Genomic DNA, 13,435 nt, shown 5'->3' on the forward strand with positions numbered 1-13,435 from the left:
ATGTTAAGCACATTTCTTAGCTTTTAATAATGTTTTAGTAGTGCAAAAAGGAGCAACATAACAGAGCTGTATTAACAGAGTGAAACTATATTGGGATCATTTGCAATAAAAAGTAGTTGTAGTTAAGGAAGTACAGTTAACGTTGTAGTCAAATTAATTAAAATTTATACAATTCAGATAAATCACACAACATAAAAGAATCATTAAGGTATTTCAACAAATCTTATCGTAGAAGTAAAAACCCTATTTCACATTAAAATGGACTACAGGGAAGTTATTCCAAGAGACATTTCATTTGTTGTTGCTAACGTAGGCAATTAATGGTTACATCCATGTGCCAGATGGACATTTCAGTTTACCTAATATAATAGGCAAAGATTCCAAGTTACTGTTCTTGGAAAAGAAAAAGAAAAAATGCACAAAACAACAACGCTTTGAAATATCTGACTGATTCAGCATGATGACAGATTACAAAAGGTTAAACAAGCTGCTTTCAACTTTGGCAGTTAGTTAAATAACTGTACAAATAATAACTGATATCTAGCGGTGGTCTAGGTAGTAGCCAGTCAGTATAACCAGCTTAAACTGTAACTGTAGCAATGATTAAACTAACACTTTTGTTGACTACAGTCATACTGTAAAAACTGCTCTTGTGTAATAATTTGCTAAACGTAGGTACGTTATTAACATCACTTTACTGTAGCTCAGGAGGAATCATTGGTGAGGAGCAAAACTATCTCACACATGCAACCGGTAACCGTGTGGAGTAGTTAGATGATTTGCTTCTCCTCTTACAACCAGCCCTTATGGAATCTATGCACTCGAATGACGAATGAACATCAGAAGACAGAAGTGAGGTAGGATGACTAAAAATAATAAAGAAAAAAGTTACATACAAAAACCTTCCACACTAAACTAACAACTACTGGTTTAGTATACAAAAATGAAATGAAAGACACAAATTCTGTGGCAATCAGCAATACTGATCTAGTTCAGTATACAGATACCAAAGTGATTTTTACAGTCTGAAATAAAGAGACATTGCACAGAAATTACAACTAAAGACTAACTAAAGAATTAACAATGTCTAAATGTGGTCCAAATAAGTGTATTGGATCTAAAATGGGTGATATAAATAACAATACAATAATTGAGCATCACACTTACTGACCCTGGTAAATGATAAGCCAACAACTTTCAGTGCTGTAGAGCTATACCTGCTCTGACTACATCACACCACATGGATAGATGCTCATTAATTTGGATTGTATGTATGCTTAGACTGTGATTATGACATAACAGGAAACTAATGTCAACCTATCACTCGACACTGCTTGTCATAAGCAGAGCAGCGAAGGACTGGAGTTTTAATAACACGCTGCTTAAAAAGAATTTTAACAGGCAAATGTGAGCTTATAGAGTGATAATGAAAAACATGGGATGGTACATTCTGACTTAAATGGCAGGTTTCAGGAGAAGAGCTTTTTTTGCTTGAAGTAGGCCTCAAAGCGACACTGAGCATAGTCCTGCAAAACAGTATAGGCTATTGTGAGAAGGGGATAGTCAAATTAAACATGTACAAAAGTAGAAATTTGAAATACATGTAGTAAGCAGCAGGCATTTGCATCAAACTATAAGAGAAAATAAATCTCCTTACCATATATCCAAATTCAATCTTGGAAATCTTGGCTTGAATGATGGACCACAGACCCCAGAGAAAGTGCGATGCTAATGCATATCTACAAATGACAATCACAACAAAACAGCTTGCGGTGATATAAGTGCTATAAGGTTCGATCACACATATGCACCACTGTTCAATTAGTAGAACACTGTATCACCTGTTGGCTTCAAGTATCATGTCCTCTTCAATCTGTGTCTGGTCCGCTGTCACGTTTGAATGTCTTCTCTGTTCTGCCAAATAATTCCGGATAAAATGAAGCTGTAATAAAAAGCAAAATTATTTGTGACCTATAACACGCATGTAGAACTGCCACATTCCTTTTTTTGTGGTAACAGTGGCTATTTTCTGTTGCGTGATGTGGACGCTGGTATTTCGAGATTTTCAATACAAACCTGCATTAAGTGACTGCACCACTAGATGGCGCTGTGAGACCTGAACTACTGTGACCTTTTTCTAACATCTAATGTCATTTGGCTGAAAATGTTACACCATCTCTGTGTAACACATAAAATGCTTCTCAAATGTTTTAATGGTAGACTGGTCTTTTAAATACTAAGATGGGGTCTTACCAGACTACCACGTACATGTTGAGCAAGTAAGTAAATAAAGGACCACTTATAACCTTGACTTTCAAAAGAGTCTGTTAGTAGCAAGAACAGAAACAATAGTGCAAAGAAAAGTGGACACTATCTTCAGACTGACCTGTTGTTCTCTGGTGGGGTAATTCTCTGGTGTAGCTTTGTAGAAAGGCCACTGGTTGTAAGTATAATCATACATCCACTCACAGAAATGGTTCCCAAAGTCAAAACCCCTACACAAAAGAAATTATACTATGTTAATCCCGATAGTGCAATCTAAAACTAGAGCCCAAAACACTAAACATAAGACATCACTGTGGATTTTTAGGGCTCTGGTTTGCTACCTGCAAAACTAAACCCTTAAAATTATGGGTTACCACATTACCTGTAGTTGTAACTGCTGTATTCAAAGTCGATCAGCATGAGTCTTTCTCTGGAGGTGTTGCCCTTTTCTTCTAGCATGAGGATGTTACCTGCCATGAAAACGAGTAAGAAAACCCAATCAATTAATCACACCCTTTGATTATTTAATCATTAGCATCACAACAGAGGGTATGTGAACTATTCAGACTGATGTATACATGGTGGTCTGGTGGTGGTGGTCTCACCTTTTTTGAGTGATAAACAAAAGCTCTAAATCATATTTCGACATAATCATATTGGGACAGACTACAGCGTACCACCAGCCTTGTGGTAATAGTTTGACAAAGGCCCTTCCTGTTCCAATATGACACTGACATATAGCACAAAGCCAGGTCCACAAAGAAAAGTTTGTCTTATGAAATTAGGTTTTTAAACCATCTGACACCTCTGTGATGACCTGACTGCATGGCCCTAGCACCCAGCACCAAAGGTTACTATGTTCTCATGGTAGTCGAGTGCAAAACCCTGCAGGCAGGTTCTGACACACTGTGGGGAGCTTCCCAGAAAGTGCATTATCATGCACGTGACTTTCATCTAACTAGAAATCACATAGATCACAATCGCATGGGGTTTGTTGTTGAGCTGTCCACATGTGTTTGCCTAAATGGTGTAAGTAAGTTTAGACAGCTGTCTCATTTTCTGTTAAATACAAATACAAGCTGCCCACATTATTAACTACACCCCAGCTGCCCTGTGACTTATGCAATATACAGCTGATCAAATAGACCAAGGTTAAAAACTTTGGGGAAGGATAACAATTTCTTACCTTCCTGAACATCATTATGGCAAAACACCACCGGTGATGGAGTCGCTGCCAGCAATGCACTGTAGTTCAGATGAATGCAGTAGTTCAAGAAAAAGGAAGAGGAGAATAAGAGAGCTTGTTAGTAATTCAACTGATGTATAATGATAAGGAATGCATACAAAGAAGTTAGAGCTATAAAAAACCTAAAGAAAACAAAAAAGCTTGACATCTGCTGAGTATGAAGGCAAAGCAAACCTCCATGTGACTGTAAAGGATCTGTTTTTTCCCCCCCTTGTTGGAGATTAAAGCATGAACTCTAACTGTATTAAGACTAATAAGTGGCAAGAAAAAGGATGAACCTTTTGGAATGTCAAAGTCCAGAGTATTAACAAATATATTGTGCCTAAAATAATATCACAAAAGAAATTCTGATCGTGTTTTTATTGAGGAGAACCATAAAAACCTCATAGTGATTGGCAGCAATAACCTTAACCAGGTGCTTCCTGTAGCTGTGCATCAGACCTGCACAACATATAGGAGGGATTTTAGCCCGTTCTCCCTGCAGAACTGCTTTAGCTCTGTCATTTTCTTTGGATGTCTCATGTGTGGCTCTCTTCAAGTCATTTCATAGCATCTCTTTTGGGTTCAGGTCTGGGCTCCAGCCTAGCTGCTCCAAAAGACAGATTTTGTTTTTTCTGAAGACATTCTGTTGTGGACATGGCTCCAATGTTTATGTTCACTGTTCTGTTGCATCACCCAATGTCTACAGAGCTTCAGCTGAGGTACAGACATTCTTACATTATCCTTTTTGATACACTTGGGAATTCATCTTTCCCCCAATCACTACAAGCTGACCAGGCTCTGATGCAGCAAAGCAGGCACAAATCCTGTTTCCTCCACCATACTTTACGAATAGGGTGATGTTGTCATAATGATACGCAGTGCCCTTTTTCCACCAGATGTAGTGCTGTGTGTTCTTTCCAAATAGTTCAATCTTAGTTTCATCAATCTACAAAACATTTTGCCAATACTGCTGTTTTGAAAACTTCAGGCCTACAACAATGTTGTTTTTAGTAAGCAGCGGCCTTCTTCATGGTGTCCTGCCATAGACGCCCAGCTAGTTGAACACAGATGTTAGCCAGTTCCAATGATGCCTTTAAATCTGTGGCTGTCACTCGGGGGTTGCTCCTTTACCTTATTAATGAGTGTTTGTTGTGTTCCTGGGGTCATTTTAACTGGCCACCTACTTCTTGGTAGTCTGGCCACAGTCCCAATGTGTCTCCATTTGTAGATTGTTTATCTAACTGTAGACTGGTGAATTTCTGAAGTCTTTGACATCACTTTGTAACCTTTTCCAGCTTTATGTAAATCAATAGTTCTTGATCGTAGATCCTCTGAAAGCTCCTTTTGGAGAAGTATGTCTCACATAAGCGTATTCTTTTTGTGCGGAGCGAACTCAAACAGTTTGAGTGGTTTTTGTCAGCCAAAGTGGCTCTAGTCCAAACCTCCAGACTAATTTTCTTAACATTTGCTAACAATAAGCTTTTTTTGAGGTCATTATTCAAAGGGTTCCCATACTTTTTTTCTCGCACTGTGAGTTTTTTTTATGGTTGTTTTCAATAAAGACGTGAAAGATCAGAATTTTTTGTGTTATTATTTTATGGTTATGATTTCAAAATGCACATACTTTTTTTGCCACTATATGCAATATCTGGGATCAGTGATGACCAACTAAACTTTGCTGACCACATTTTCTCCATCTGTTTGGGAAGTAAACTTGCTTTCTACAGCATCAGAAAGATTTGATCCTGCCTTCCTGAAGATCATACACAGCTCTCATATAGGCTACTGTCATCTCTTGTCTTGTTGACTGCAATGTGGTACTATTAGGACTACCCGCCAAACAAATCTTTTCAGATGATCTAAAGTGCATCAGCACATCTTACTTGATCAACTTAAAAAGTTACACATCACACCCAGGAAATTCCATGCTGTGACAATTGCATCCTATGTTTGCTTCAGTGGGAGACTGGTACAAGATAAAGAATTGAGTTCACAGATAAACACAGGCAATAAATACTGGGCCATTCTCTATTGGTTACCAAAGTCAGACTGCCAAGTGGACAGTCATGGTGGCGCTGGGACAAAGGTTAGTCAATAGATTGGAAACAAAAAAAAAAAAAACTACCACTATTACTACTTTTATTATTATTATTATTACTATTATATTATTCTTATTATTGTTGCTGTGTAAAAACAAATCCAACTATATTTTTACAGTTTAATTTAGTTAACATATGTTGATTTTTTTATGTTAATCAGCTTTTTTTTTTTTTATTTGATAGCTACTGTTGGTATGATCTTTAACACCATGATACTTTTTATTGATAATCTTATCTTGTCTGGTGGTGAGGACATAGTGTACGTGTCTAAATATTTGTGCTGGTTGTCAGCTGTTAGGAGCCAGATTGTAGAATTATCAATTAAATTAAATTAAAAGTAGATTGAAAAACATATATTACACTGCTAAATGATAAGACAACAAACTTTCTAGTTGCCTAAATTTTGCATTCTTAGGAATAGAGCTATGCTTTCTCTATGAGTGACACTGGTGGGTACTGAAAGGAAGGAGGGGATGTTACAGTAGAGGTTACCTACTTTTACCTTTACTTTCAAGCTAATATATCGTACATCATGTGAAAAGTCACTTCTGCGATGGGCAGTATTTGACCATCTGAAGCCAGAGCCCCAACTTACCGTAGACTCTCCAGTTCAGCAGGCAAGTTCAACTTCATCAGCTTCTTGTACTTCTTCAAATGTGCTTCCCGTACAAAGTTAAGCTTCATCACTTGATCCATGTATCTACAGTAAGCCAAAAACAGACAATACAATACATTAGAAAAGACAGTTCCAGCCACAGAAATAGAGTTAAATCAAGGCATTCTTACTTGTCAATGGTCCCAAACAGCCACTTAGGTTCTTTGTTGAAGGGCATACGCATTGCATGGAAATGTGCCAACTTAGTAGCAATTTCTCCTGAGATCGCTGGATCTGAAAGTTGATTTGTGAGCATGCGGGTATTCTGAGGAAACAGAGAGATGTAGGATTGTATTAACATAAGAAAACATGTTTTCATTAAATTCTATAAATTATACGCCGACTCTCACGTTGAATCCTTTGCACCACAATACATAGCATTTAGTATCTAATGAAAGTCAAGATCATGTACCACTTAGCTTCCAAACACACAAAACATTTACAGTGGAGTATTACTGCACTTGGGGTGAAGATGGCAGCAGTGTGAAGCAAGAGAAACATCCAGTTTGTGTACATGTGCTGTGCAATGAAGTGTGCATCATACTGGAAGGTACTGCTCCAAGCGTCCTTGGGGGAAAATGCCGTAAAGTCTCGGACCCAGAGTTCTTTCTGCCAGGATGGCAAACATTACGCTCTCCAACACCAGAGAGTCCACTCCCTGTGATGGATAAACAGACAGTCAGACACACTATGAAAACAATGACACAGCAGACTGACAAGTAAATATGTGGGCGATTGTAATTTCCCTTCAGAGCCCTACTTGACACACCAACCTGTAAGATGGCTCCATAGATTCTGAGGAGCACCCGGTGGGGTTCCTCTCCCACAGGGTGCACATGATCAGGCAAACTACACAAGTACAGCAGGTTGCTCAATCCACCGCTGAAAAACAAAGATAAAATCCCATTATCACTACATCACATAAACGTGGGCCCTGAAGAAACCAGACATAAAGATTAGGTTTTGCTTAAAATGCATTTGCTTCGTGTTTACACATGCATGTCACAACAGATTGTAGTGGAAAAGTACAAACGTAGCACATTGAGGATTAACACAAACACCGTTTACAGCTCTACAAGTCATCACTGGAGACAAAATAAGACAAACTTTGAACCCCTCGTTGATTAACAGTGGGTTTTACACCACCTGTAAAAGGATCTACCTGATGATGCTGATTTGAAACTCATCCTCTTGGATAGTCTTCCACGACCCTGACAGAAAGTCTCGGCACCATGTGAACGCTCTAAGCCTGGTGTCCCGGTCGACATCCTCGGTTCTCCCATCCCGGAAAGACTCTGCCTCCGAGTCGTCATCACAGTTGGCCCCAGACAGAGGACTCGGGGTTCTCACGTTTCTCTCATTAACACCAAGCGTGCCCACTACTCCCTTCTTCTCCAGTAGGAGACCGGTGCTTTGTGCTGTGACGGTAGAGATGTGTCTGAGAAGCTCCGGCCCCGGTTCGTCTGCTCTGCCCGAGTCTCCCCCTCCACAGCCGCCGCTGCTAGCGGAGGCGCTGCTGGCTACATGTCCACTCGACTGCATCGTGAGTCTTCGCGCAAAGAGTAAAGGAAACCCGGTGTAATATGTCGGGCTGACACGGAAGCAGGGAGTCGCTGACAAACGCAGCTTGCCGGTAAAGCTACTTAACCGGAAGAGCCAAACATAGCCGCACGCTCTGAATCCCATGTGAGGCGACTGATAGCAACCATTAAAGTGTCATATAGTCCGATGGTTCACTTCCTGAGCATGACGGGCGGGTCCAGCGTCCAATCACAGCTTGAGCCCCTGTTCACTCGCATTTCATTGGCCGTTGCTAAGATGTGACTCTCCACGTCAGCTTCCCGTTCGCTGAAGGTTTCTGGGAAATGAAGTGTTTATTTTCAGCTATGCTTTACCTGCATGTATTCTCTTAATAAATAATTTTAAAAATAGATTTTTTGGTGCAGCCATGGGTGTGAGGAATAGTAAAGCTTATGACGGCCGTGGTTTCATTCTAAAGGTTTGTTTAGGTTATTCCTTGAATGGGCCTGATTAAACCCAATGCTGGGTTTTCAAGAAACTCTTATCCCCAAAATCAGTTAAAAGTTTTTCTGTGATGGCTTTGGCCTTCACATGTGTTGTTGGGCAGAATTTCTGTTGTCTTATTCAAAGGCACAACGAGTTTTCCACAAGACAACATAGTATGTGATGAAAAAAACATACAGACTTTTGTGGAGTATGAGTATCTCACATACTTTATTATTTGCTGTTCACAATTGCACAATTGGAATTGAATTTGAGATTGAAGGTAATGCCAACTGGACACTGTTTGCACACTGCTTGCTGAAAGACACCCGCAGAGTTATTGATCCTTAAATTAAATACTTTCTAGCTCGTTTGAGCAACCTCAAAACAAAAACCTTCACAGGGTCTGCATGACCCAAACAGTGCAGTTTGGTCTATTTGCACAGCAGGGCTGCACAACACAAATAACCCCTCTTTGATTTGTCATCACTAAAAATCAGAAACATGATGATGAATACATGCAACAAAACTCTAATTGTAGAAAATGTAAAGTGATTGGTTTTACTTTTACCATTAAAGCTGTTTTGGAGAATGTTACATAATGAGGTTTGGGAACTGAACTGAAGACAAAGAAAAGAAATCCATATTACACCATATTAAGTCTTTAGACACTGTCTTAGTCACAAAACAGGACATAAAACAGGGAGATTGTATGTTCTAAGCTGGCATTTGGTTTGAATTCAGCAAAAAAAAATTGGTCTAACTTAAAGATCTTCTATCTTAAAGAAGCTTTATTGTGATAAATATAAACAAATATGACCAAGCACATGCTAAATAATAGGACAACAATTTGCTATTTTCTATGAGTGACACTGGTCGGTGTTGAAAGGATGGGATGTTACAGCAGAGGTTAGACGTTACTTTTTTCCTTAACTTTAAATTTAAGCTAATATATATACACATCGTGTGAAAAGTCACTCCTGCAACGAGCAGTATTTGACCATCTGGGGCAATTTAGTTTATTTAAAGCCTATTTAGTAACTATTTAACTACAGTTTTTTGATTGTCTCTCATATAAATAGTGTGTGTGTCTATTCCAAATACTTTAAAACATTAAACATTGACAGTATAATTCCCATCTAGAGAAAAGATCCAAGTTAGTCTTTAAAACATTCTCACAGTACGGTCTTCACAGTACACTTCAAGTCAACAAGGTGAGGTCTGTTTCTAGTAACTTAGACGGCATCTTGTCTTGTTGGACACTAGTAGCTGCATTTACCAATGATTTAGCTTTACACAAAAACATTACCTGTTTAAAAATGTGTTTAATTTGTCATCTTCATTTTCCGTAGCTTGAAACCCACTGAACACTTATCTTATGTGATACTGTTTGGAGCAATATTGATTTGTAGCTCTTAACAGAATGTACTTTGGCAAAATACGGGGTCTGACGTGTCATGTAGAGGGCAGGTTGACCTAACCCAGGGTCATCTTAGCTTTCTGTGACCACTGCTCTCTGAGTACATGGTTGTCAGCCGTTTGCACGTTAAAGAAAAATTAATAGCAATTCTTTTGCTACGATGAACCCTACGATGCTAATACATATTTGATGTGGGTTATTATCCTTATATTGATGCCTGTTGGCAAATGTAGGGTTTTGTTTCAAATATTTTATATAACTATGGTGTTTTCTCAACACAGTCACGCTTTATGCATTAAAAGAATCACTGATTTAAACCCAGCTGAACATGCCTCTGCAGAGCTGGGTTAGGTACCATATTGTCATTGTTAAAAACTGCAATCATTTGCTCAGTTTATTCTCATCAAGGAATGACCAACAGGAGGGGCGGGAACCTAATGGAAGTAAACAGGCTCACTCTTATAAAAGCAGGTGGAAATTTCCCCCCTCCTTACAGCAACTAGTGAGCTGTGCAGATCACTTGTTGTTGAAAAGGCATGGTAATGAAATATATTTTAGTGTGCCTTGTGGCACTGAGCTTGCTCGGTAGCTTCTGTGATGGTCAGTTGGGAGAAATTTACAGACCCTCTCCACGTATGTACCCTCGACCACGAACTTCGCCACCATTTCAAAAAGTGCCTCAAGGTACCCAACAGCAACAGCAACAGCAACAGCAACAGCAACAGCAACAGCAACAGATAATTATGACACCTCTCAAATGGACCTACCCTGCTCGTCCCACAGCGGAGAGCATACCTGTGGGGCCTAGCGTGCCAAAACTTCCTGTTTCTGCTCAATCTGTTTCTGTCCAGTGCAGAGAGACAGACGCTTATGTGGAAGTCAAGGAGGATCTTTTTGCAACTGGTCAAATAATCAGTCCTTCAGACCTTACCATGGGACCCTGTTCTGTTTCTGCACAGGACAACTTTGCTCACGTGTTTATTTTTCAACCTCAACTCCAGGACTGTGGCAGCGTATTAACAGTAAGAACTATGAATAATGTGATTAATTAGTAAACAAATAATATATTATAAAGATTATTATTCAGTGTTCACAGAATAAGTTCACATATAATGCTATTTCTTTGCTAGATGACGGCAGATACCTTTACCTACACCTTCACCCTGTACTACAATCCCCAACCTCATGGAAGTGCTCCTGTGGTGAGAACCAGCAGTGCTGCAATAATTGTGGAATGCCGCTACCCAAGGTGTGTAGATTATTATGAGTGGTGGCAACTATGGATTACCAAAAAATGACATGTAGATAGGCCTTATTCTGAGAATGATTTTCATTTCTGCGTGTTCTAAGGAAACTTGTTTAATTATTTAGGATGCAAAATGTGAGCAGTCTTTCTCTTGATCCCTACTGGAAACCATTCTCCACAGTTAAGTTGGCAGAGGAGTTCTTATACTTCAACATGACACTCATGACTGGTGAGTTAAAGCACAACTTATTTCCACATTTCCACTTTTATTGAACTGTGACTCAAAATGTCATTATTTAATTGCACAGCTGACTGGCAATACTTGAGGCCAGATGGAAAATATTTCCTGGGCGACATGATTAATGTTCAAGTTTCCGTCGAGCAGTATTTCCACATACCACTCCGTGTTTATGTGGACAGCTGTATAGCTACCGTTACACCTGACACTGGCTCCAGCCCCAGCTATGTCTTCATTGACAATGGGTATGGTAGTTAATTGAAGTTATTCTGTATAATCATAAAAGATGATCAAAAACACCAATACATTCTTTTCTCATGTGTGCAGATGTATGGTTGATGGTTTTCTCACTGGCTCTGGCTCACAATTCATGCAGCGCTCTGTGGACAACAAGCTTCAGTTCCAGTTGGAGGCCTTCATGTTCCCGGGCGCAAAGAGCGGAACTGTGAGCATCCTAGAGTCAGAGTCAATTATCTAATGTCTTCTACTTTACATCCAATGCTGCAAAATTACATCTATGGATGAATCAATGCTATCAACTGCTATTTCAACAGCTCTACATTACCTGCCACGTGATAGCAACAGCTGCTGCCAATCAAATTGATGCTCAGCATAGAGCTTGTTCCTTCATCCATTCTGCGTGAGTCTGAAATCTGCATGTGTTGATGAGAAAGTGTGATCTACAGTTGATAAAAACTTGCTTCAATCTCTTTTTCTTCTTAGGTGGAGAGAGGTTAATGGTGCTGACGCAGCTTGTGGAACCTGTGACACTGTTGTACAAGATGCCTCTAAACCTGTTGTGGGTCAGCCTGGCCAATCAACTAGTTCCTCAGGTGCTGGGTCTGGAGCTGCGGGTTCTGGAGCTCTGGCTTCTGGAGCTGCAGGTTCTGGAGCTGCAGGTTCTGGAGCTGCGGGTTCTGGAGCTGCGGGTTCTGGAGCTCCGGCTTCTCCGTTTCCGAATCCTCAGTTATATCAGTCTGTTGCAGGTGCTCATACTGGTTCACTTGCTCCAGCTGCTTCTCCTTATGAAATTACATTACCTGGCTCTTCATCTGGAACTGGTCATGGCAAAGCAACTAGGTACCCAGGAACTGGCTTTGGTGCTCCATATTATCAAGGAATTACACCTTTTTCTCCTTTAACAAGGAAGTCACGCGACGTGTCCAACAAAGGATGTATGTTATATCTAAAATATTTTATATCAGATAATGCAAATATTGCTGTCAACATATTGCAATATTTTATCACAGATTATGTTATATTAGCACTGTCAAAATGCCAAGTTAACTTTTTACTCCATGCTTGCATGTTTTCTGTTTTTCTTCCTCAGTTTTTGAATTTGAAGCCGATCTCTGCATGGGCCCCTTAAAAATTGAAAACAAGGTGCGCGGGTAACGCAATGGTCTGCTGTGGCTATGACTCTCAAAATGGACATTATCAGTGGTTTGTAAATGTCTATGTGTTATTCTCTTCCTTCTGGGTATTAGTTCAGCTGAAACAAGGAAGTTGATTGACTTCATTTAGTCAATTAAATGTAATCAGAATTGACACATCATAAACTCAGGCTAATAAAAATGTGTGAGAAGATGAAAACGTAATGAAATATTATACTGTATATGGATGACATCTGCTTTGATGTGTTTCATTGATTTAAATCATTTGGTTTGGTGGAAATAAATGCAACTGTCTGAAAAACTTGTGTCATTTACAATAAAATAAAAAAAAAAAATAAAGCAATTTCATTTTTCACAGTATCCATGTTTTCCACTAATTGTCCCTTTACAGTCTCCTATTAGTAAATACTGGGCTTTACTCTCAGTTTCATCACTGTTTGTTAATTGTTAGTGCGTGGTCTATTGCAGTGTGGATCTACTCCTTCTGTCAAAGACTTGTCAGGTTTCCATACAGTGAGTGAACCTTTACTGCCGTCGTGTGGCACAAATGGTCAACTGCAACTCAACGAGGCACAGTTTCAGCACCACAGGCAGTGAACAGCTCTACATTAAGCATGATCAGTTCAGCATGATTCCTCCCAAACCCGAGGTGTGACTTATTATTAATTGATTTGTCTTTCAAAATCTGTAATTCAGTGGCAAATAGAAAAGAAGCAACTCGTTCTACCCCTGATGAATTCAAGGAGAGGTCAATCTCAAGACAAAACCATCAGCTAAATTGTATGCCCAAAATAAAACTATGGATTAAGTATTTATTATTAGATATTACTATTAATTCATATTTATTATGTGTTTGTACCATTGGCTATACAGAGGCAATGATTTG

General features: G+C 39.4%; 2 protein-coding genes across 2 annotated transcripts; one reads left to right on the top strand and one right to left on the bottom strand.

Annotated features, from left to right (window-relative positions):
• Positions 1-8: 8 nt before the first annotated feature.
• chkb (choline kinase beta) lies at positions 9-8,060 on the bottom strand. Its single transcript, XM_026365614.1, has 11 exons — positions 7,410-8,060; positions 7,021-7,129; positions 6,792-6,905; positions 6,379-6,512; positions 6,188-6,292; positions 3,452-3,510; positions 2,648-2,735; positions 2,387-2,495; positions 1,842-1,942; positions 1,658-1,739; positions 9-1,526 (listed from the first exon to the last, which is right to left on the bottom strand). The coding sequence occupies exons 1-11, from the start codon at positions 7,931-7,933 to the stop codon at positions 1,470-1,472; spliced, it is 1,482 nt and encodes a 493-aa protein (XP_026221399.1). The 5' UTR covers positions 7,934-8,060; the 3' UTR covers positions 9-1,469.
• A 2,116-nt stretch (positions 8,061-10,176) lies between these two features.
• On the top strand, positions 10,177-12,897 carry LOC113165843 (zona pellucida sperm-binding protein 3-like). Its single transcript, XM_026365613.1, has 8 exons — positions 10,177-10,693; positions 10,802-10,920; positions 11,043-11,146; positions 11,226-11,400; positions 11,483-11,600; positions 11,710-11,795; positions 11,879-12,330; positions 12,486-12,897. Exons 1-8 carry the CDS (start codon positions 10,208-10,210, stop codon positions 12,548-12,550), a joined length of 1,605 nt encoding a protein of 534 aa, XP_026221398.1. The 5' UTR covers positions 10,177-10,207; the 3' UTR covers positions 12,551-12,897.
• Positions 12,898-13,435: the final 538 nt, after the last annotated feature.

The sequence above is a fragment of the Anabas testudineus genome, chromosome 6 (genome assembly GCF_900324465.2).
Source record: "Anabas testudineus chromosome 6, fAnaTes1.2, whole genome shotgun sequence".
NCBI lineage: Eukaryota > Metazoa > Chordata > Actinopteri > Anabantiformes > Anabantidae > Anabas > Anabas testudineus.

Bases quoted from the DNA above. Each gene is read 5' to 3' on its own strand.
- LOC113165843 (XM_026365613.1), top strand. From the start codon at position 10,208: ATGGTAATGAAATATATTTTAGTGTGCCTTGTGGCACTGAGCTTGCTC. The intron at 11,796-11,878 runs GTGAGTCTGAAA...TTTTCTTCTTAG, and splicing joins TGTTCCTTCATCCATTCTGC to GTGGAGAGAGGTTAATGGTG. The intron at 12,331-12,485 runs GTATGTTATATC...TTTCTTCCTCAG, and splicing joins CGACGTGTCCAACAAAGGAT to TTTTTGAATTTGAAGCCGAT.
- chkb (XM_026365614.1), bottom strand. From the start codon at position 7,933: ATGGGATTCAGAGCGTGCGGCTATGTTTGGCTCTTCCGGTTAAGTAGC. The intron at 2,736-3,451 runs GTAAGAAATTGT...TTTTCATGGCAG, and splicing joins CCATAATGATGTTCAGGAAG to GTAACATCCTCATGCTAGAA. The intron at 1,943-2,386 runs GTCAGTCTGAAG...TTTTTATTACAG, and splicing joins ACCCCACCAGAGAACAACAG to CTTCATTTTATCCGGAATTA.